Below are 23218 nucleotides of genomic sequence, written 5' to 3'. Positions count from 1 at the left end.
GTTGGGATCTGGAGAGGAAAGCCACACCGGTGAAGGGGTGTTTGCTCTGGGTGGCTAGGACATGAGGAGGTATGATTGTATGTATGTAAAGTGAATTAAACGCTCTATCATGCTTCTATGTTACACCACTCGTTAACAGTCCACTACCACCACCCCCACCACCACTATCACCACCATCACTATCACCACTATCACCACTATCACCACCATCATTAGATGTACATAATTATCAATACTTTCCCATCTCCATCTCTTGGTCATACACACTCACACACAAGATAGATATACACTCCCCTCCCCCCTCGTTCTTCAGTTATACCATAACCCTTCTCAACCCCTCCACCCCACCCAACACCCTCCTCCCCGTAACAGCGCACCTCCCCTCCCCACTCTCCCACTTCCTGCTGCTCCCTCCAAGTGCTTTCTCAACCCTCTCCATAAACCTCTCCTGATGCGGATTCGCACCAGAGATCCACTTGTGAATGCAGCCGTAACAGTAAACAATCCCCGTCTGGCACGCGGTCGGCGTGGTGATTTCTTCCTGGCAGATCGGACACAGACTGCTATCTTCCTCCTGCCGTTTTTTGTCCTCCTCACCATCGTCATCTTCCTCTCTTGGGATGGCAGCAGCGGTGAAAATAGGCAAGAGGGACGACGACGCGACGGGGGCAGAGGAGGCAAGTTGTTCGAGCCACTCTTCCTCTGCTGGGGGGGTGTCGGACGACTCAGAGAGGGAGGGAGGTGGCTGTTTCATTGGGGAGACAGATTTGGGCGTGGTGGTCATCCCCGGCGGTGGAAGCTGGAGCGACTCGGCCGCCTTCCTAGAGAGCTGCTTTGCAAAATCCGACGAGTACCACCACTCCAGAAACTTGAGCGCAAAGATACTAGTCGGTAGCACCAAGGAAAGGGAGGAGAGCAGTCTCTGGAAGATTGACCTCGATCTGGTCCCATCCGCGGGGAGGACCTTTTCCCACTCCTCTATCGCCTTGTAATCTGCCGGTCCCATACGGCGGATTCTTGTGCCGATGAGCCACAGGAAGGGGGAGGAGTATTTCGTGTTGTCAAAGAGGTACCCCAGGGAGAAGGCGAGGATGGAGAGGTGGTAGGTCATGTTGATTGTCGGGTAGATTTTCCTGAGGAAGATTTTGTAGTAATAACCCAGTTTTTCCTTGAGGGGAGCGCTGGGTGATGGGGGGGCGTTGTAGGCTGCTCCGAGCAAGGCCCTAGGGGCGTCGACCTCGTGGGCTTCATCTAGTTTCCTTTTGAGGTAGGGGATGAGGACTATGACGAAGAGGTTCTTGTAAACGTCTTTTGTCCTGAGGGCTAGGGCTTCCCGCACGATTTGGGGGGCGTGGGTGGAGGCGCGGGGGATTTCGGACGTGAGGGCGCGCTCGCGTTTGAGGCCGTAGAAGTTCTCGGTGAAGGAGCCCTGGCGGGTGAGGAGGTAGTGGCGCTCTATCAGGAGGGAGAGGAGGGCGTAGAGCTCGTCGAAGGAGTTGAGGGCGCGGAGGAGGTGGCGGGGGTAGCGGTGGGTGAGGAGGGTGAGGAGGTAGCGGAGGGTTGGGGGGAGGAGGGAGGAGAGTTGTTGTTCTGAGAGAAGCTCGAAGAGGGAGGGTTTGCCTGGGTCGAAGGAACCGCGGAGGGCGGTGACGAACTCCATTTTAGGTCTGTTCTCCGGGATGCACTGAATCGTGTTGAAGATGGTCAACGGGGTTGTGATGGTTGGCGCATATGTGATGTGTAGATGAGATCTCAAGATTTGAATGTGATTGCGACGGATGCGATCACCGACAAGGGTTGGTGCGGTTAAGCATGTTTAAGCTAGCGGTAGCGGGCAGGGGTTCCTGACGCGATTTGCCGAGGCACGTTTCCCCAGGTTCGGATTTCGCAGTGGTGCAGTTGGGGTAGCCTCCACCTGAAAAGCAGGGGCTAGAGATGGGAAATACGCGGGGAATCCCATACATCCTTTTAAGCCCCAGATGAGCCCGGTGTGTTGCATGTGTTGTTGGACGTGGACGTTGTTTGGTGTGCCTGTTCTTCATTCAGGTCGGTCTAGATTCGATCTGTAAACTCATACGTGACATCCGACTGTTACTCTATTCTTCGGTGTTAGTTGCAGCCAACCGCATTACCTTCCTCAGCCCTGCAACCCTAACCCACGCCTGGATCTCAACCCCCTAGCCACTCATCACCATGTCCAAAGACAAAAGCGGCGCCTGGGAACACGACCAAGACTACCTCAACCTCAAGGGCGAGGCCAGAGTCAGGGCTCTCATCGAGACCTTTTCTCAAAAAGCCATCAACAAGGAAGACGAGGTATGTTTCCCCCTGGCATCCCTAGTATATATTTATTAACCACCCCTCCCAGGAATGGACCAACTCCTTCTTTCCCAACCTCAAACTCGTCTCCGCCTCAGACGAACAACCCCACCCCAAAGTCCTCTTCAGCTTCACCGTCGAGCCCCAGCACTGCAACCGCCTCAACAACCTCCACGGAGGCTGCACGGCAACCCTCTTTGACTTTTGCACCTCCACCGCCACCGCCCTTGTGTCCAAGCCCGGGTTCTGGCAGTATCTGGGGGTATCCCGGACGTTGAACACCACCTATCTTCGTCCAGCCCCGGTCGGCACCGAGGTCTTGATTGAGTGTGACATCTTGCAGATCGGGGCGAAGATGGCTACCTTGAGGGGTGTGATGAAGCGGAAGGACAACGGGGCGGTCGTGGCTGTGTGTGAGCATGGGAAGGTTAATATTGATCCTGCTCCGAAGTTGTAGTTTTGGCTGGAGGCGTTGGGTTGGGAAAGCAAGCGTAGGCGGTCTTTTGTTGATTCTTTGCATAGAGATAGACAGTTGGGCATATACCACTTTTCGATGTTCACTGGAGGTCAAGCAAGAAGCAATCATTGTCTGCGGAGTTCCACGTTGAAATCATACCAAAGGTAAGGCTTAACTATGTGCAAGTTGAATTTTATGTCTCAGTAATATACCTTACACCCCACAACCCCCCCCCATGTGTCAATTCTTCATGCTTTTCCTTTTCGCAACCAAAGATTTCATATATGTACAACAACCCCTTCTCAGATGCTCTCCTCAAAACAAAACATCTAGCAACCGCCAGGAGACCCAGCAGGCCCATTGAAAGCCTCATCCCTCTCCGCCAAAACCTCCTCACTCCCATCCTTCACACAAGCCGGCACCTCCAACACCCTCTCCTCCTCCTCCACAATCCACTCCTGCCCGCAGTCCTGCTGCCTGGCATACTTGTACCTCAGCGTGGACACACCCTCCTCCATCTCAAGCGGAATGGTGGCGAACCAAAGCGGCCTCTCGTCAGTATACCTGCTGCTCATCAGCGGGTACGCCGTCTCCAAATCCCAGCTACCCAGCGTGGGCGAGTTGCCCACAACATAAAGGTTCTCGCCATAATACGTCGAGGCATTGAGCTGGAACAGAACGTTGGAGATGCAAGGAATAGTAACATTGGGAGCACCAGCCTGGGTGGCAGGGGCGTAGGTGCCCTTGACAGAGGTACCAACGCAGACATCAGGGACCTTGACATTCTTGGGGACCCACGAGGGAGGGAGGTGGCCCTGTCGGCGGTGGTTCATCCCGACAAAGGCGGCAAAAGACCAGGTGAGGTTTCTGGCGGAGATGGGGGTGAAGGGCTCGACCTTGAGGAACTGCTCGGCCATCATGCCGTCCTTGGGGGTGTACTTTTGGGAGACGGCAACGAAGGAATCGGCGTAGGTCTTGACTAGGCCTTTGATGAGGTAGTACGCGGGATGGAGCTTGCCAAAGGTGCCGACACGAGCCAAGGGGTAGAGGTCTTTGAAGAAGGGGAGGGAGGTGGGGGTGATGGTGATGCCGCCGGATTTCTCCCAGCTGGCGATGGCGGCGTAGAGGTACTCGGCGGAACCGAGGGTGATGAGGTACCAGGGGTTACCGTTGTAGTAAATGTCCTCCGGGTAGCGACCGAGAGCAATGCCCTTGTTCTGGGGGATGCCCTTGTTGATGGGGTACAAGGCCGGGTCACGGAAGGTGTCAACAAAGTTTTTGAAGTTGGCCAGCATGCGAGGGTGGCAAGGCTGGAGGCTGGGGGAGTCGCAGGGGGCATAAGGGTCAAAGGCGACAAGGGGGCCGAGGACGGTGTTGGCGTCGACGCCGCCGCGGTTGTGGTTGCCCTGGATGAAGTTGGCGGTGATGAACTTGCCGTTCCAGTAGGACTGGAGGAAGCAGAGGACCTGGGGAGCCTCGGCGCAGGCCGTGCAGGGGAGACCGAGGACCTTGGCAAGGGCCTCGCCTTCGACGAGAGAGCGGTACTGAGCCTGGGTGGTGAAGAACGAGGCACCGTTCACCTCCTCCCAGAGGTCGAAGCCAGTGGAGTTCCTAGAGACAAAACAACTGTCAGCCTTGTGTTTCCCCAGACTCGTCATACGGTCACGCGGGTCACGCGGGCCACGTTGTCGAAGTAAGCTGCATGGTCCCTTCTGCTTGCCATCCCGTCATCCTTCTCACTGCATTTTATATGCCGGCAGGATTCGGAGGACACAACAGCAGATATCACCTCAACAAGGACAAAATGGAAACGTACCAGTACTGTCCAACATAAGCCAGATCATTAGCAATGATGGGCCAAATCTCATCCTTCACCCTCGCCTTCTGCCCCTTCGAGACGAGGTAATTCGAGTACTGAATCAACGAAATAGCCCTCAAAGGAGGCCCATCGCGCTGAGGACGCCCCCAGTTCCCATTATACCTCGAACCATCCTTCATATACTTCGGCTCACCCAACCCAGCACCGTTGGGCAAAAGCGTCCCCGAAGGGTTGCTCACAGTCTGGAGACGAGCCTGACCGTAGATATAATCATTGATCAACGGCTCAAGAGCCTTGTTTCCAAACACGAAATCATCAATCAGCGTCCTGAAAGTCAAGGCCGCGTCACGAGTCCAGGTGAAGAAATCTGGCGGTTTCTCATGGTTAGACAGCACATTCATGCAAGGCATGTTGGCGGCAGACTGGGTCCAACTCACAATCAGGATCGGAAGTAGACGGGCTAGCAATCACAAGACCGCGTCCAGCACCAGGAACCTTGATTCCGTCGGGGCCGATGTTGTCGAGGACAGCCTGGAGAGCAATGGGGGTCTCTGTGTCACGGCAAAATGCAAGTCAGCAAACACACAAATCCTCACTCCTCTCCCCCCAGGAACCAAACCGCAAAACTTACCTTGCTTGATAAACTTCTCCAACTGAATAGCCCCAACGAGCGAAGCACTAGCCCCCTGGCCAGCAGCCAAAAGGCCAGCCAGCGCAAGATTTGAGATGGAAGGCATCTTTTTTCTCTCGTTTCCGTTTCGTGAAAAAGATCGGGAGACTGAGAGAAGAGCGGGTGTCTCTGCCCTTCTCTCTCTGACAACAGAGGCGGACGATCATCATCTTAAATATTTGCTTTTTGGGCACTATCCACAATCTAGGTACCCATGATGCCGCTGTCAACCTACCTAACCCATTGACAACAACTTGCTTTTCGATATCGGCCCTTCACACCCAAGACCCAAGTTCGGATTCGGGGAGGGGCCTCTGTATGGTATGGTATGCTCGGTACGGCCTCGGCTGTATGCCATGCTGTGTCTCTACGCCGGCCGGGATGCGTTACGACTTTGATCGCCCCGCCTAGGGGCATACTACCTACCCATTACCTCGTACCTAACCACTAACCCTCTTCTAACAAATGAAAAACGTGGTCGCCGAGACTATGGCTGTTTACGTCTGATTCCTTGCATAGACCATGTCCTGGCCATCTTGGTCAACACCAAGCCACCGCGCGGTCCGATTGACTTTGTGGCATATCGTTAGATCGTGGAGAACGACAACTCTAAAGTAGTGAGGATGAAGTAGGCAACGATCAAACGAATACTAGATGCCCGCAAACTGGATGCCGTTGATGGTTCCTGATCTCATTTCTGGGGTAACATCTCCGGGGAAGTCGCAACGGTTGTGGAGCTACCTAACTCCTACCCCCCCCGCCATCGTGGTGGCTTGCTTTGGAGGTGCACAACGGTCGACGGTGTGGTAAGTGCTGTAGGCCATGTACATGCTGAACAAAACGTCTGTTAGTCCATAGTGCATACGGCAACATCTCACCAGCTCAAATCTTCAAATCTCATCATATTTGCTCTCTCTGTGATGTCAGTCCAGACATCGTTCTCCAACAACCCCAGCTCTCCAAAGCCCTCCCCTGCCCTACCCGTCATGCCATGCTCCCGAAGTGCCATCCTCGGCCTCACTCACCATGATTCCCCCGATGCCAGCCAACCCCCCCTCACCCCAAGCGCCCGAGAAATTGACCGAGAGCCCACCGTCAACCACCGGCCTCAATTCTTCACCACCACAAACACATGCATTCAAACTCCACTGACTACACCTATATGCCAAGAATACACAAGTCCACCTCTCTTAACCATCAAACCCAGGAAGAAAAACCAAAAATAGTACTATGCAGAGTGGTTCTTTTGTCTGTTGATAATGTGTGGTGTGTATATGTCTGTGATGTCTGTCTACAATCAGTTCAGCCTCTCTCGACTACCTTCATCCTCCCTCCCCCCAAAAAAGAAAAAAAAATACATTGATAATATACAACAGATCGAAAGACCAGAAAAATTCATAGTCTTCGTTCAAAAAAGTGACCAAGCAAGCCACCGCAGCCAACACCATTCCAATGCATGTGCAAACAAAAAAAAAAAAAAACAAAGGCCAAAACAACTCCATGTACCATTTTCAGCCAACCTACTACCACCCTCTACCTCTGTATCTTGCCTCCCATATCCCCTTCTCTACCAAAAACGTACAATCCGTCCATCCCAGTATGTCGAGTGAAACCGATCGTATCCATCAAATGTTCGTAGTTTTGTTGTGCAGTTTACAGCTTCAAGGAAAAACACTCCGAAAGAATCGTACACTATTTTTCACTCGTAGTTCCGTAACCTTGTCGTCGTATTGTTTTCGCTGTGTTTTTAATTCTTCTCGGAAGAAGAACCATCCTTCTTGTTCGCCTCGTCGTTCTCCTTCTCGCGCATGTGCTCCGGGTTGTTGGTGAGATTGTGCCAAAGCGACTTGAGGAACCCCTCGTTCTTGTGCGACTCTGCTGATGAACTATCCGACCTAAAACCACAAAACAAGATGTAATTTAAGCAGGTTGTCCAAAATCCAAGGGAGTGCAGAAAGGTTCTCTCACGTCTTATGCAAATTCATAATCCGCTTCGCCGTCTTGTCGCCCATCTCATCCGCCAGCATCTCGACCAGCGTCCTCTGGTTCGCAGACAGATACTTTGGCATCGTGACCCTAAATTCCACCTTCAAATCGCCCATCCCCCCTCTCCTCCCTCCCAACTTCGGCATACCCTTGCCCGCGAGCGTCATCTTGTCTCCAGTGTTCGTCCCCGTCCCAATCCTGACCTTGGCATCCCCCTCCAGTGTTGGGATGGTAACCTCACCACCCAACAACGCCGTAGTTAACGGGATCGAAGCCGTATAAAGAATATCCGATCCCTGCCTCGTAAACTTTGGATCCTTGGCCACCCTCACCAACACATACAAATCCCCCTGCGTCCCCCTCGCATCAGATGTGCTAGCCCTACCCATCGCTGGCGCATCACCCTCCCCACTGACCCTCAACCTCATCCCATCCTCAATCCCCCCGGGGATATCAACGCTAATACTCTTCCTCTCCCTCGTCACCCCCTCCCCAGAACAACTCTTACACTCAGCCCCCTTGGGAATAGCCGTCCCACTCCCCCCACAGCTCCCACACGTGCTCGCCATCTGGAACCCCCCACTCATAAAATGCACCCTCGTCCCCGACCCCCCACAAGCCTTACAAGTAGCCTTCTGCGTCCCCTCCTTCAGCCCACTCCCGCTGCAAGTCTTGCAGCTCGTCAGCGGCAAAATAGTAATCGTCTTGCTCGCCCCCTTGGCCGCCTCCATAAAGCTGACATTAACCTGCACCTCGATATCATCCCCCTGAATGATCTCCTGCTGCTGAAACGGGCCCCCTCCCCCTCTACCCCCCCTCCCCCCACCAAAAGGTCCACCACCACCTCCCATAAAGCTCGAGAATAAATCCTCAAAGTTGATGTTGCTCCCAAACCCGCCTTGACCACCGAACCCACCACCACCAAAAGGATGTCCTTGACCAAACGGGTGACCCCCAGCTCCTCCCGGACCAGGCTGGCCAGAGGGATCAAACCCAGCAGCGCCAAACTGATCAAACTGCTCCCTCTTCTTGGGGTCGCTCAAGATCTCGTAGGCGCTCTGAATCTCGGCGAACTTGTCCTTTGCGGTTGGGTCTTTGTTCGTGTCGGGGTGGAACTTTTTCGCGAGGCCGTAGTAGGCCTTTTTGATGTCGGATTGGGAGGCCGACTTGGACACGCCGAGGGTGCCGTAGGGGTCCTTTGGGGTTGCGAGCTGGGGGCGGGTGGTGTGGAAGGACTGTTTGCACATATCGTCAGTTAGGAACCGCGGTGATTTTCAAAGAGGAAAGAAGGGGAAAGCTTACCCTAGGTTGAACAACCGCATACTGCACTCCTCCCCCCCTCGTCTTGGGAAGTCTCGCTCTCGTAGAAGCTGCGGTGCTATACCCCGCCGATGGCAATCTGATGCGCTGCTGACGACGACATATCGGCACCGCCCCCCTCACAGGAGCAACAATAGCAGCTGTTTTCGCGGCAGCCTTGGGCAGCAGTATGCTCGAACTCATCGCGAAGCCCTCTCTCTTTCTTAACCCCTCCAAACCTAGCTTCTGTTCAAATTTTCCTCAATTGGCTTTTCAACCTTTCCTCGGTGTGACGTCAAACAAAAGCACCTCACACAACAAAGCGGGGAGAAAGAGAGAGAGAGAAAGAGAGAAACAAGAAGACTGAGGAAAAAGAGGATTGGTAATGTGCTTCAAGTTGCTGCTCTTCCAGATCAAGCTTCGATGACAACTTTTTTGACCCGCAGCTAACTTCTTCGCTGGTATGAGAGCCTGAGGCAACCTTTCCAAGCCCGCTTATTGGCGGGTTTGTACCATCGCTGCCCACCTGTAGAAACCACCACCAGTTTCTACGGACCCCACCCCACGGCACTTGGTCCGAGCGGCGGCGACGAGCGCGACCCGCGACTTTTCTCAATTAAAAACCCGGCCCACACACAGCACGCAAAACACGCGACGGGATTCTTCTCAGTCGGTGGTAGGTGGTTGTCCCTCGGCTCTATCGCAATGTCGCAATCATTAACCATTTGGTACAGTGGTATATCTATTGGCCATACACAACACGAAAAAGACTTTCATGCTGCCTGGTATATATTTATAAACAAAGCCCGAATAATAGCAAAGGACTGTTACAGAATGGAAAACAAAAAAAAACGAAAAAAAAAAACTCTTCCTAACGCCGAAAACTCCCTTTTGCGGTGTAGTAGTAGTAGTCGCAGGTATCCCTTTCCATCCCATTACCCATAAGTCCTATTCCATTCCACCCATCCGTCCGTCCGTACATAATGTGTAGTGCCGACCGATCCAAGCATTCCCACTCTACTAGACCAAAGGAGTACTGTTCTTTCCTCCCCGTCTAATGCTGAGCCATAGCCTTATCATGCTTGTTGTGCCCACAATATTATTTATCGAGCTCAGGAGGTAAATGTATATACTCTCTGGGCTTCCTCACAGGCCTTTGTGGTCTTCGGGTCTTGATCTTGTGTAGAAACTCGACGATAATGTCATTTTCTTGCGCCCCTTGACCATTAAAGTGTTTCCTGACCGCCGTCGACAGCTGATCCGTCGTTTGTCTTCGGAGTTCTTTTCGTCTTGCAATCGTCGGCGAGTAGAGACCTAGACTCCCAGGTTGGGTGAGAACCCATTGGTGGTGTTCGCTGGCAAAGGTGGTCGGTGTTCTCAATCGGTAGGCTCGGCGGTAGGCGTGGAGGACTTCGCGATCAAAGGCAGGCCATTGGAGCTGTTGTTGGAAAGAAGAAAGTTAGCAAAATTTCAACAAATTGTGTAAAAGGGGTAGGCAGTCTTACACCAGGAACGTTCGCCCCTTGCGCACCCGCACCCGTCGTGGTGGCCGAGCCAGCCGCTGTCGCCATCGTCGGAGCACTCGTGGCGCTGACATTGGTGACTTCTTTCAGGTTGGAACCGGTATTGCTTGCGACACGGCGCATCTTTCCGTTGGACTGGTGTGAATGCCCTCCGTTTTTCTCCTTTGTATTTGGTGTGTCCGTCTTGGAGTCATCCTGACCGCCCCGGGCGGCTTTCGCGGGCGCCATATTGTGGATTGGTGCTGAGCCACCTAAGAAGAAATGTACAGAGTATAGACTTTGATTCCCCGAGGCAGGTTCTCACATCCTAGGAGTCAACCAAGCTCAAACAACGACAGGAAGCTGTACAGTTGCTGGACCGAAGTGGACATGGGGGAGACAAGAGGGGACTTTCTCGGACGGAAAAGATTGCCTGCCAGCCCTGCGTCGCAAGGCAAAAGCGCGGGATCCCTGGAGCTCTGACGACACAGCGCCTTTCGGCCAAGCTCGGGCCCTAATTGGTCAGTCAAGCAGGGGACCTTACCACTTTAACCCAGGTCATTGGAACCCCCCCCCGCTTTGGCTTTGTAGTACTTGTGTTGCCTGCCGTGATATCCATATCCATAATGTTGGAGTTGCTGCTCTCTCCGAGGAGTGGTGTAAAGTTGTTATTAACCAAAGCGGCTATGGCTGTGGTGTTGGAAATATGTATAATCTCTGAAAGTTTTTCCAGGAAGAGTGAGATTGAGCTGAGAATGGAAGAGGTTCGCGGAGCTGCAATTGGCCCAGAAAAGTTTAGACTTTGGATCGCTCGCACGGGAAGATGGCTGACTAGGCCCGCACTCCCGGCTTTCCTATTTGCCTCGTACTTGTCATCCCATCTTTGTCGAATCTGTCTCGTTCCCCTCGGCGCCTCTCAGGATGAGTGACAACGTCGCACCTCGACAGCGACGGCTTCGGTTGAAGCCGACAGCACTGGCCAGGCAATTATTTGTTCGGCAGGCACCCCAAAAGTCTGTGTGGTGGGCCGTGGGGTTGAAGTCGCAGAATGATGTGAGGGGTTTTGTTCGGATAGCTGCTTGACGTGCATCACGCAGCGCGTTCCTGGTCACGCAACTCGCGAATCTCCGACCTGCTTGGCTTCTCGGCTGTTCAGAGGGATCCACTGGCAGAGGGCATCTATTCTACGTCCATAGGTAGCTTGAGGGTCGACACCTACGTGGCAACATAGTAAAATACCGAATGTCTCGGCAGGCAGCGAGTTGACATGCTGCTGTGCACGTGTATGCCCCCTTCTTCCCAGGTGTTCCACAGCATGAGCAACTCGTGGGCTCGTTACGTCTCAGATGTCTGAGAGAATCGAGGCATGGCTGTTCTCAAGAGACCTTCTACTACACCAAGAGGGTGTACACACCTCCTCCTTCAGGTACAACATCCTCACCTTTCGGTCGACCTGCATGCAGCTAGGACGACGGTGGCGCTTCCTTGGTGGTTTTTCGCCGCCCAGACAGCATCTGGAGCTTCTTCAGCAAATCACTGACCTCGTAACCGGTCAGGTGCGATGTGGACAATGCTTGTTCTCGCACTTGAATCTCGAGGGCTCGTGTTACAACTTTGAGCGAGGCTGACAACCACCTAGGATCGTCCTGGGTTTGCTGCCCACATCCCGCGTTTCTCAACGGCATTGCTCGAGGGCCACCACGATCCCCACGACTTGTCCGCATTAGCGCACACGACAAAACTCGAGTGGTGGCTGGTGAGATTCAGTTCAGATCGATGAGCCGCTCTACCTATGAAGCTGCGGGGTACTGCCGGGGGCGACTTCACCTCACACCATCTCGGCTGGGTAGGTATCATGAAATCATGAGCACTGTTGCGTGTTCCTGATGGAGTTCGGGGATGCCGAAGAATATTCGATGCCAGAAATACCGCAGCAAAGTCATTGTCCCAGTGGTGTGGATTTGGGTGAATCATGACAGTCGCGTGCCCAGAGCCTTGGGCCCTGACATGACCAGCATCGTGTGTCAGCCCAAAAAAACAAAAAAACAAATGGTGGCTTCTTAGGGTGTGTCCCACGCCTTCCAAGTTGTTTGGGAACGCTGCTGGAAAAAAAAGTTGGGGGTCACACGAGACTAGTGATGCCCTTGGCTGTCCATGGCTCTTTGACACGCTGATTGTAATCGTGTGCGCATTCTGATGCCTCAGATTATGGGGCGTCTTTCCATATGCAAGTCCAGTGGGAAGAATAGACTCGGTTTGCGGGAAAATCGAGTTCTACGGCTCTTGGTTCCCCAACCTAACCTTGTTGGATTCTGAGTGGCACTGAGTGGGTGTGGTGGTTGGTGAAGCTGAGGTCGCCCTGTGGGCCTTGTGCCAGCTGTTGAACGTACACCGAATCCGGGATTGGGCGTGGTCTGAACCTAGTGGCTGACCGAGTCCTCTCAGAGAGGAATTGTCTTTGAGAATGACCAGAGAGAATGAAGCGGTGTTCACAGAATGAAATATGAAATGTCTCGAAATGATTTTTGGTTTGATAATCGATAGAAGGAAAAGCGGGCCAGCTGCCAGCCAATGCCTCCCCATAGCGGGAAGACTCCGCCAATCAGACAGATCTACCCCGGGTCCCCATATTTTCTTCAGCAAACGAACCGATCCACGGACCACGGGTGGCAGGGAGTCCAGGGACGACCCTTGTCCCTTGGCTGCCAGAATTCACCCCACGCCGCGCTCCCGCGCTCACTCCAAAGACGTTGATCAAAAAGTCGACGGGTGCCCAGAGCTATCCAAAAGAGATTTTCAAAGACATGAGCCATCATGGACTCGAGACGGTCAACGAATTCGGCGTTTATCCGCTCTCATTGTGATGGGATGAAGAGGCCCCAGGCCACATCACGCTCCGTTAACGCAAGAAAGCGGGGCTCAGGAGATGAAGGGGGGTGGTGCCAGAAGTCCAGAGCGATGGTCGGCTTTCTCTGAGAGGCGGGTCTCGTTTACCTTACCTCTGACTGTGAGTGACCTCCAAGTGTGAGTGAAGAGCATGACCTCCGCAGCCTGCGAGTAGCCCTGGAGGGTCTTGCTTCACACACCAACCTGGGAGGCTAAATACTTCGTCTCCTGTTGGCTGGCTACCGCTTGGCTGTTCCCCCACTCACACCCAGCATCCTCGAGGCACCCCAACACTCAAGTGTCTGCGCCGCATCAGGCCAGCCGCGCAAGAATACTGTGTGGAAGCCGTCATCTCCGTGCGACGGCCGGGCGTGAGAACTCGCGGCGCACCCTTTCCAGGTCCTCGGGATCGTAGATTGTCTTTTCAACATTTTCGTTGCAAATTCCGGTCTTTGGCCATGTGGCACACCTCTGGGCGCCTTCAACACCACCGTGGAGTCCCCGTCTTGACGGTTGATTCCCTTCTCCCAGCACTACAGCTTCACGGTAGGTACTTGGGTAGAAAAAGAGCGGGTTTTTCGGGACCCCGCCAGTTGGAGAGCCCCGCGCCTTGGTGCCGGATACCCTGACATGCTGTGTCCATGGGTGTCCTCAAACACAAGACACATCTGGTAACGAACCTCTTGACGGCCGAATCTGGTTGCGGTTCGCCCTCCCCAGCGGCACCAGCTGGGATCTACCATCATCATTAGCAATCCAGTAGAAAGCAGCAAGACATTTTACCCAGAGCTGGATGAGCATCCCGAAGTGCCTAGCGGCATGTGGCAGCCAGGAGTGGCATCAACCGGTACATGGTGAGATGGGCGTGAACTGAGGTGCAGATGCATGGGCATGGATCCTAGGAAAGTCCTCAGGGACCCCATTTCGGCCACGGCAGCACACGGCCTCTCTGGGCAGCCGTCCCTTTCTTATAAAACCCCAATGGATGGGCCATCACCTCGAGACCCCCACACTGCCGCCGCTTCTGATTCTTCTTCTCCCGCTCTTCCCCAGAAACACCACTGCCTGACCCACGGGAGGCCGAGGTTGGACAGACAGCCTCAGCAGTCCGGGGAAAGACGCAGACGTCAGGTCCCGTGCAACTATTCCATCCATCGCACCGCATCGACGACAGCAACCCTCAATAAGACCCCTCGACAGACCCCTCTTCGTCGCGGTCCTTCCCACCAACCCCGTGCGGATTACGACTCTGCTTATTCTTTAGCCTTGTCTGTCCAAGTCCCTTGTCCCGCTACACTTTGCCTCTCTGAGTGCGCTACCCGCGGCCAGGTATGTATCCTCGTTTTTCTTCTTCTCCAGTGTTTATCCGCAACCCTTCAGCCCCCCTTCGACCCCATCAGCCCAAGCACTCCCGAGACTCCAAAGCTGGTTTCTTCGAGTACCACAAAACATTTCGGATGGCAATATGGGCATGGATGCTCGGGACGAGATTGAAGCGGGCCAGCCAGCAGCCATCCACGACAGCTGGACTGTGCGCAACCATATCGCCTGTGCAGGGAGCCGAATATGCCTGGACAATGCGCTGCCGAGATGGACCATGTGTGAAGACGAAGGTGCTGAAGATACACCATTCTCTCTCTCCTGTCTCCTCACCACCCTCGCTCCGCGGCTGGTAGGAAGGGACCGCTTTTCCAGTCCAGGCTGGTCAGCTACCTACCTGACCTCGGTGGCATGGCTGGGCAAAGGGTCGGACAACCAGCTCCTCTCCTCCTTCACAGGCAACCCAAGATTTTTTTTTTATCCCTCGTCCCTCCCCGGTCCCCCTGGCTGTTCCAGCAAAGATGCTCCACCCGAGCGCTTGGTCCACCAGCTTGCTTGCAGATGCTCTGATGCTGCTCGGGCCACACCCCCCTCTACATACAGTAACCCCTACCCCCATACCACGTCGTACCCCGGCTGCCCCCGCTCGCTCTTCGGTTGTCCAGGCCCTTTTCCTAATGTGTGCCCCGTACTGAGTGGTCCGCTGGCTGGGTGCTGGCGGGCGATGTTCCGTTCATTTTCCCGCATCGGTTCCCAAAAGCTCTTGTCGCTGATCTTATGCTACAGACCAAGAAACCGCATTATTTTACTGAAGAGGCCTTCTCCGACGCGCAGCGGCATCTGGCGGGCTTGCTCTTGTTTTTTGCCTCCTTTGTTTGAAAGTAATTTCATTTTTTTTTTTTTGGTTCTGACGGGAGGCGCCGGTCACTTTACTTTTGCCCGCCGTGTTGAGCTTTGCCTGCCATGATATCGTGAGCCTCGTCCCTATTGGTTTCTTGGTGAGGTCGAGAGCGAGTCCCCCAACTCCACGAACACCTCTCTTTCCCCTCTCTGGCGCGTCTTTGAGCGACATATACAGCAGTCCATACCACCACAAAAACCCACACCCTATCGATTCACAGCACGTCTGCCTATACCTCGTGTCACCTCCATCGAGCGTATATCTACTCTACAGAGCGGCCCTTCACCTACATACGCACACACTGTGTTGTAAGTCCTGCGGACCATCCCGATTCATCACCCATCGTCACACTTTGCCAGCCGGGCATTTCGGAGATTCACTCGGGACCTTCCCCAGTATTCCTACCCCGGATCTGTGTGACTGAACAAGAGCTACTCATTCAACCGTGCAGCCCAGTCAGTGCCGGTGTCTTCCGATTGGAAAATCACTTCTGCGAGAGAACATGGCTTCTGTTCTCGCATCCCAGCCAAGTGAAATCAAACCTCCAGCACCACCGGCGCGAACTATGCAGTCCATGCCCCCTCAGCAGGAGCCCACGCCTCCTGAAAACATAAAACAGGAGCACGAAGACCATGAGAGAGGTCGCACACGTAGCCGATCTGACGACAAAGATGTGGATGGTCTCGATCTAGATGATGCCGAGGATGGCGGGGATGGTGCTCACTCGTCCAACTCGGAAGGCCCCGCGCGGAAACGGAGGCGAAGCCGGAAGGGCCAGGAGAAGAAGTTTGAGTGTCCTGAGAAGGGTTGCGGGAAGAGCTACTCGAGGGCAGAGCATCTGTATGTGATTTTAAATCTTGAGTGTCAATATGAGTTTGTCTCTGTACTAACCTCCTTGTCTGTTGAAAAGCTACCGCCATCAGCTTAACCATAACCCGAAGCAAGTGTACAAGTGCGGCATCGGTGACTGCCAGAGGACCTTCGTCCGGCTCGATCTTTGCAATCGTCACAAGGACCGACACACGGCAAAGGGGTCTGCTCTCAACCGGAAAGACTCGCTGATGAGTCAAGCCTCACCCATCACAGACAACCGATCTCCATTTATGACGGCGAGCTCTGCCTCTCCTGAAGTCAACAGGCCAGGCACGGCATACAACAAGGGCCGGGCTTTGACCATGCAATTTCAGTCTCCAAAGGACGGCATGCCGTACAGTCCAATGGCCAACACGCCACCGGCTGGCTATCCAAACGGAGGATCCAACGGTCCCGTCGACTACATGCACCACGACCATAACAACTACGGGCACATGTCTCAACGACAGCCACTTCATTCTCCAGGCGGTCCTCAACGGCCTTCCATTCAGACCAGCGTTGGTCCTTACGGCGTTTTATCACCTGTTTCGAACCAGCCAGGATACCACAGCCAGCCATCGGGAACTCCCCAGTCAGCGGGCGGGATGTCCTATGTTCCACCACAAAACTTCCCTCCATTCAGTCTGCCGCCATCCGAGTTTCCTACTTCGTCAGCCGGGGGTGTTGATCGTGAAGAACAGCAGCAGGCGTATGCGCCACCGACCTCGACCGAATACAATGATCAGCATCAGCAGCCAGGAGGTGAAATGATGTTGCTCGATCAAATGGCCATGCCTCAAACCATGCCCGTGTTTGGCAGCGACAGCATGTTGAACAAGTCGCCTTATGTCGGCATGCCGGAGGATTTCATGGCGTACCTGTTCAACACCGCACACACGGATGGTTCTCCAATGGCTGTGCCGATTCAAGGGGGAGGGTACAAGTAAGTTTTATCACTCGCCTTCAAGGTCCATTGTGTGCTGACTTGTCTTCATAGCTATGGGGAGTTCTCCAGCCAGTTTAGTGTGCCTTACTACGGCAACGATCCAAGCCAGATGGGCTACTTCCCACCTTCAACAGCACCACAGCAGATCATGTCCGTCACTAACCTTTTGGATCAAAACCTCCCCGAGTCGGTCATTTCAGACGAGAAGAGCGCCGAGATCTTCGAGTTTATCAAGGAAAGATTCCACGAAAATGGCCAGGCGCCAGTCGAGCGGCAACGCGAAGGCATCCTCGAAGGCGATCGCAACGACGACTCACATATGCTCAGCCGCAAGATGATGCAGGCGTACATCGGCTCTTACTGGGTTCACTTTAGCGATCAGGTTCCCATCTTGCATAAGCCGACCTTCTCCCCAGAAAAGACGCCGAATCTGCTGTTGATTGCCATGATGACGATTGGTGCCGCCTGTCTTGACAAGACTCACGGTCAGAAGGTGACCAAGGCTGGTGCCCAGCTCTCCAACTTTTTGGCGTGGCATCTCAGGTGGGAAATGTTCCAGGATCCCAACTGCCGGCCGCCGGCGAAGCTGTGGGTTTTCCAGACGCTCCTCCTGCTCGAACTATACGAAAAGATGTACTCGACCCGCGAGCTTCACGAGAGGGCACATATTCACCATGCCACTACCATCACTCTCATGCGTCGCGGGCGAGCCCTCATCGGCAAGTCCGCTTTGGATTCGCCACCGAATCCCAGAGATGACAAGACCAACGGCTCCAGACACTCGTCGACATCGGGTATGGCGCACACTCCGAGCGAGTGGTGGAACCACTGGATCGCTGGCGAGTCGACGCGGCGTGCAGCCTTTGCCGCCTTTGTTATCGACTCTATTCACGCCACCATGTTTGGACATTCCACCGTCATGGTGGCCCACGAGATGCGCCTGCCGTTGCCTTGTGACGATAAGTTGTGGAAGGCCACAAGCGGTGCCGAGGTGGGCAGGATCGAGTCACAGCTCTTGGCTGTGGGCAACAAGCCGGTCGCCTTCTTGGAAGGTCTCAAGCGGACACTGAGCGGCCATGAGGTACAGACGAACTCGTTTGGCCGCACCATTCTGATGGCCGGCTTGCTCAGCGTCAGTTGGCACATGAACCAGAGAGATCTTCAAGTCAACTCTCTCGGCGGCCCGGTCGGACAAGCTCTCGGCGGGCGGGACAAGTGGCGGGCTACCTTGACGAGGGCTTTCGACTCGTGGAAGGGTGACTTTGACAAGACGTTGTTCAAGCGCGGCGAGGCGTCGGCCGACCCCTATTTCCACACACCCGACCACAGCGAAGCCAATGTCGTGTTTGAGAGCCGGATCGTCCTCCACCACCTGGCCCACATGGCCATGCACGTGGACATCGTCGACTGCCAGATGCACGCGCGAGCAAAGAGATTGCTCGGTCGAGCGATTGGGCAGCAGGATGTTTCCAGCGCTTCGAAGCGGATGAGAGAGTGGGCCCCAACGGCAAAGGCGCGCGACGCGACGTACTACGCCCTCAAGTTCCTGAACTCGGTGCTCCAGCCTGATCGAGTGGCGACTCCCAACTCCAACGGATACGGCCGGTACGACGAGATTTACTCGGCCCGTGACGACGTCCTGCTCAACAGGCCCTGGGTTCTCTACTTTGCCGCTCTGGTGGTGTGGTGCTATGGGTTTGCTCTCGAGGGTTCCAGCCCGGAAACGCCTGTGCCGACCACTCAGCAGGACAAGGTCCGTCAGATGCGGGAGTATCTGGCCAAGTATGGCAACCCGGCGTCGCCAGAGGAGCTCAAGACTATGAAGGGGATCAGCCACAACACGCCTATGCTGATGATTTTGAAGGACACCTTTGAGGTGACGAGGTGGCAGCTGCTCCACGAGGGTGCTACTCTGCTGAGCAATTGTATTAATCTGAACATGGGGCAGATGCATTAACTGGTGTGGTAATTTACACACATACGGGAAGGTTAACTGCTTTTGTTGGGGTTGTATAGGGGTTTCTCGCAGAGGCCTTTCATCTTGCTTGCTAGGTGTTTGCCAGAGACGGAGGGAGTGTGTGGTGGCTGTTTATGATCTTTGAGACGGGTTTATACTGTTATTGCGAAAACACATGGAGGGACACTTGGAAGGGAATGAGTGGGGCCTATTATTATGAAAATGAGCCATGGCATACTAAAACGGAAAGTCCCAACGGAAAGGGCTTGATGAGGGTGGTGAGGAGGGAGGCATACGGGGATGAAAGCATATACCTAGGTGGTCAGGTCAAGCGAGAACGTGGAGGGAGGGGGGGGGGGCATATTACTACTTCAAACAACATTCACACGCACATCGAGTTTTTTCTTCTTCTTGTTGAGCTCCTTTTTTAAAACACTATACCCCTTATTTTTTATCTTGATTTTTTTTTTTTGGGTTTTGTTTTCTTTTTTGCTCATGACCTGTTTTATTGGGCGATTACACATAGCATTTGACATGAGAGGAAGAAGAAAAACAAATCGATGATACATTTTTGCCATGCTGCTGCTTCTTATTGTGGTCAAGGGCGATGAGGAGGTGTAGGTCAGGTATTAAATGCACACTCCCTCCCCCTTGCTGTCCCTTCGTTGCTGAAACTCCTGGTACCGATCCAAATAGGACCAGTACGTACATACACCACCTTCAACCCCCACGTCCTATACTCGACAAAGTCACCGACAGACACCGACATGTCTTGGATCTTGGCAGTGGGGGTTATATACTACTCGGACTTGCATGATATTCTGAGGGGATTGTCATGCAAAAGTCAACCGCATATCCCATCACCGTGTGTGTAGAAAGCTAGGTCCAAGCCGACGAAACTGACGCCATACCTATGTCCCCCAAAGTTCAGACGGCAGCTCCCAAGCTCCTTCCGCCAAAAAAAGTGCGGGGTTGCTGTTGCTTCTTTAGCTAGGTCAGCGTAGGGGCTCCTCCCCGGGCTCCTGCCCCAACAGCTGGTAGGTACTGGTCACAAAGCAGCTTGCCTGCCGCTCCTTTTATGTTTTGGGAAGGAACGAGAGGAAAAAAGTGGCAAGAAGGAACCCCGCGTAGGTGCCTGTAGCTCTTGAGGATTACAAACCATTTTTTTTGTAGCCTGCTTGAGGAGCTGGGTCCAAGTCACCACCATCTGAGGGGCAAATCTGGAGAACAAATTCCAAGTCGCAACAGCTGGACAACTTTGCAGTGCAGTAATCAAATGCAAAGCAGAATCTGACACAGATTCCAATAATCGACAACTGTGTACAAAACAAAACATCAAGTGTAAGTTTTGATCAAGTTGAGCGAGTTCCATCACGTTAGACGCTTGCTTTGCTGACAGATGCCCGTGGGTTAGGTAACCTTCGCTCGGTCCCGGTGGTTAGGGAGCTCTTATCACCGACATTTACACCACATCCACTCCGGGGCGGCGGCAAACGGATAATCGTCACCACCCACTGAACACACAAGCCCATCCATCGCCCAACAACTTTCCCCAAAATCAACCATTTTTTTCCAATCATTAAACTTTGGTTGGAGTGTGTGTGTGTGTGTGTGTATGTGCGTGTGTGTCGGTTCATGACATCAACATCCTCAACCGCAAGTCACCTCCCGACTTGCCGCCCCACCACCACCTCCTCCTCTTCATCTAGCACGACAACAACCGACAACGAGATGGTGGGCATTTTGAGCCTCCCGCCCGAGTTATTCCACGGGATACTCTCCCTTCTTGACCCGAAGGACTTGGGGAACTTGTCACGGGTTTGTAAAGGGTTTAGGGATTTTATCGAGGGGAATAACCCGCTTTGTAGGGATGTTTATTGCAGGATTTTGGTAAGCGAATTAGTGTTGGGGAAAAGGGCGATGGTTGCTGATATGATGGATAGGACAAACCAGCCTCGGCGACGGGCATTGATTTCGTTCAGGAAGTGAGGGATCTGCTTCATCTGGAGCAGGTTGTTTCTGCGGGGTGGCTTATTCCTGATGATGGGGACTTTACGAAGACCAATGAGTTGGCTATGCGGGAGCTGCCGTTTGTTCATCGGACTATAACCAGACTGCTGAGTCATATCCCTTCTCTTGAGCAAGGGGTTGAGGAGGGTCCGTCGAGGTTGGTGAATGCGGAGACGTACCATCGATCGGCGACTTGTGAGTATCTGGCCCGGGTGCTGGAGGAGGCGCCAAGGTCGGCGTTTGATGAGAATTGGAATGGGGTTCTTCAAGGGTTTTTTTACCAGTCGACGATTTTTAAGAGGATTCCGAAGCACCCTCAGCGACCTTTTCCTGTCATCAGCCCGAAGACGGTGAGGAGGTCGTTGGGGGAGGTGGTGGACGAGGAGGAGAGGGAGAGGAGGCGGATGAGTGCACATTTGCATTGTTTGTTGGGGATTCAGGACTTGCTGAGGGATGTCACGAGCGGGAGCTCGCTGAAGAAGTGGAGTTTGCCTGAGAGGGCTTATGCGACTGCTTGTGCGAAGGTGTATGATATTCGGGAGTATAAGAGGGAGGAGACGGGTTGGGGACCGTTTTATACGCCCGAGGGGGAGGAGGGGAAGGGGTTGAGGGTTGATTGGGAGAAGGCGGAGGCGATTATGATTGTGTTGGGGACGAATTTGCGGGCGAAGGGGTTGGCGTTTTTTGATGCGGTGGAGCATGTCTGGGGGAAGAGGTTTGGGGGTGTGTGGGAGGGGAGTTATATCCCTTGGGTGCCGGAGAATGCGCTTGCCAGTTTGGAGGATAAGAAGGTGGAGAGGGGGGAGGAGGAGGAGGAGGAGGAAGAGGAGGAGGAGAGGGAGAGGAGGTTAGAGTTGGAGGAGATTGCAAAGAGGGATCCGTATGGGGTGAAGGGGACTTGGTTGAGGGTTGTCTGCTTCCTCGATTATACGGATTTTTTCCATTTCAACTTTCACAACCACGAGGGGGAGGGTCAGGCGGCCGAAGCGCCGAGGGAGCCGCTGAATACTGGTGAGGCGGTGAGGCTTATTCTTATGAAGGTTCATGCCACCAAGATTGAGCCTGCGGATCCTGAGGCGGGAGATCATGAGGACTGGCCGGTTGTTCATTTTGAGGGACAGTCTAGGGCGCTGGACTGGTCTTGGGATGGGAATGCGGATTCGGAGTTGAGGGGGACGGTGAGGATGACGAGGGAGGGGGAGGTGAGGTGGACGACGTATTCAATATATGACGGGGAGGAACGGTGGAAAAGCGAGGGGTTCCAGCTTGGTGGGAGGAGGTCTGCCAGGGGTGTTGTTGGGAATTGGTTTGATAAGTAGGTTTTTTCTGGTTTGGGTGCTTTGAGAAACAGCATTGTTGACTTTGGACGTTCACAGGGACTACAGCGAACACGGCCCCTGCGGCCCGACGGCTTTCTGGAAGGTGGCTGACCACGAGTATGACTCCAACTCGGACGAGACCGGGGAGATGCTGAACAATCTGTTGCCACTTCGTACGCCTTTCTTCTCTCCCATGGAGCTTGCTCTTGTCCTGACGGTTGTAGTCGACAATGACGACGACGACGACGACTCGGATGATCCGGATGCTGAGGAGAATGATGATAGCGATGAGCATGTGTCTGAGTCGGATGAAGTTGATGAGGAGGAGGAGGAGGAGGGGGAAGACGAGGATGAGGATTTGGATCATGAGCTTGAGGAGGAGCTTGAGACGGAGGCGATGGGGGTGTTTGGTGGGGGTAATGCCACTGGCTCGGGTTCACCTCCGGGGCAGGGGTTGCGCGGTGGCGGTGGTGAGAATGATGGAGGGAGTGATGATAGGGAAAACCGAGACAGGGACGGCCACAGCGATGTGGCTGGCAGAGAGCACGCGGGCATTGAACCACCTTCTGATGCCGAGTCGAATGTCGAATCTGAAGATGAGGGATGGCCTTATGAGGACGGGTATGATCCGTATGAGGAGGAGGAGGCATATATGCAGGAGATGGCTCAGCTGCCGCGGTATGAGCTCTATGCGGATTACAGGCGGTTCAATGATATGATGGCGGCGAGGTTTCAGATCGGGATGCCGGAGCCTGAGGATGATGAGTATTTGGAGCCGTGAGGACAGTGATGGGACATAACAGAATGGAATGGTTACTTATGGCGATGGATTTATTTGCTTTTATCTTTTTTTTCAGGGGGAAGGGATATGTATGCATGACTTTTATGTTGCTGATTTTCATTGCGTTGCCTTGAGGCGTTTGGGGAGGGAGTAGTGGCATGGGAGAAGTACATGGATTGGGGCGAGGGTGTTGA

General features: G+C 53.9%; 8 protein-coding genes across 8 annotated transcripts; 4 read left to right on the top strand and 4 right to left on the bottom strand.

Annotated features, from left to right (window-relative positions):
- The first annotated feature begins 204 nt into the window (after positions 1-204).
- Positions 205-2892, top strand: QC761_303780 (uncharacterized protein). The gene is made up of 2 exons (XM_062877523.1): positions 205-2316; positions 2369-2892. The coding sequence occupies exons 1-2, from the start codon at positions 2194-2196 to the stop codon at positions 2774-2776; spliced, it is 531 nt and encodes a 176-aa protein (XP_062733302.1). The 5' UTR covers positions 205-2193; the 3' UTR covers positions 2777-2892.
- Positions 314-1814, bottom strand: PEX12 (ubiquitin-protein ligase peroxin 12; the record flags this gene model as incomplete). Its single annotated transcript, XM_062877524.1, has 2 exons — positions 314-1751; positions 1789-1814. 2 exons carry the CDS (start codon positions 1812-1814, stop codon positions 314-316), a joined length of 1464 nt encoding a protein of 487 aa, XP_062733303.1.
- On the bottom strand, positions 2886-5538 carry QC761_303770 (uncharacterized protein). Its single transcript, XM_062877522.1, has 4 exons — positions 5227-5538; positions 5033-5146; positions 4593-4962; positions 2886-4387 (listed from the first exon to the last, which is right to left on the bottom strand). Exons 1-4 carry the CDS (start codon positions 5330-5332, stop codon positions 3106-3108), a joined length of 1872 nt encoding a protein of 623 aa, XP_062733301.1. The 5' UTR covers positions 5333-5538; the 3' UTR covers positions 2886-3105.
- Positions 5539-6885: 1347 nt separating this feature from the next.
- Positions 6886-8754, bottom strand: MDJ1 (mdj1 protein precursor; the record flags this gene model as incomplete). Its single annotated transcript, XM_062877521.1, has 2 exons — positions 6886-8486; positions 8554-8754. 2 exons carry the CDS (start codon positions 8752-8754, stop codon positions 7230-7232), a joined length of 1458 nt encoding a protein of 485 aa, XP_062733300.1. The 3' UTR covers positions 6886-7229.
- Positions 8755-9649: 895 nt separating this feature from the next.
- QC761_303760 (uncharacterized protein) lies at positions 9650-11551 on the bottom strand (the record flags this gene model as incomplete). Its single annotated transcript, XM_062877520.1, has 2 exons — positions 10056-11551; positions 9650-9988 (listed from the first exon to the last, which is right to left on the bottom strand). Exons 1-2 carry the CDS (start codon positions 10299-10301, stop codon positions 9650-9652), a joined length of 585 nt encoding a protein of 194 aa, XP_062733299.1. The 5' UTR covers positions 10302-11551.
- Positions 11552-13626: 2075 nt separating this feature from the next.
- Positions 13627-15137, top strand: QC761_0051490 (uncharacterized protein; the record flags this gene model as incomplete). The annotated part of the gene is made up of 2 exons (XM_062872483.1): positions 13627-14267; positions 15045-15137. The coding sequence occupies exons 1-2, from the start codon at positions 13824-13826 to the stop codon at positions 15135-15137; spliced, it is 537 nt and encodes a 178-aa protein (XP_062733298.1). The 5' UTR covers positions 13627-13823.
- A 524-nt stretch (positions 15138-15661) lies between these two features.
- On the top strand, positions 15662-19541 carry QC761_303750 (uncharacterized protein; the record flags this gene model as incomplete). Its single annotated transcript, XM_062877519.1, has 3 exons — positions 15662-15999; positions 16070-16954; positions 17009-19541. The coding sequence occupies 3 exons, from the start codon at positions 15662-15664 to the stop codon at positions 18912-18914; spliced, it is 3129 nt and encodes a 1042-aa protein (XP_062733297.1). The 3' UTR covers positions 18915-19541.
- Positions 19542-19695: 154 nt separating this feature from the next.
- On the top strand, positions 19696-23163 carry QC761_303740 (uncharacterized protein). The gene is made up of 5 exons (XM_062877518.1): positions 19696-20255; positions 20329-20804; positions 20858-22239; positions 22301-22416; positions 22468-23163. The coding sequence occupies exons 2-5, from the start codon at positions 20550-20552 to the stop codon at positions 23022-23024; spliced, it is 2310 nt and encodes a 769-aa protein (XP_062733296.1). The 5' UTR covers positions 19696-20255; positions 20329-20549; the 3' UTR covers positions 23025-23163.
- Positions 23164-23218: the final 55 nt, after the last annotated feature.

The sequence above is a fragment of the Podospora bellae-mahoneyi genome, chromosome 3 (assembly GCF_035222275.1).
Source record: "Podospora bellae-mahoneyi strain CBS 112042 chromosome 3, whole genome shotgun sequence".
Taxonomy (NCBI): Eukaryota; Fungi; Ascomycota; class Sordariomycetes; order Sordariales; family Podosporaceae; genus Podospora; species Podospora bellae-mahoneyi.
This window is presented reverse-complemented; position numbering and strand designations above follow the sequence as displayed.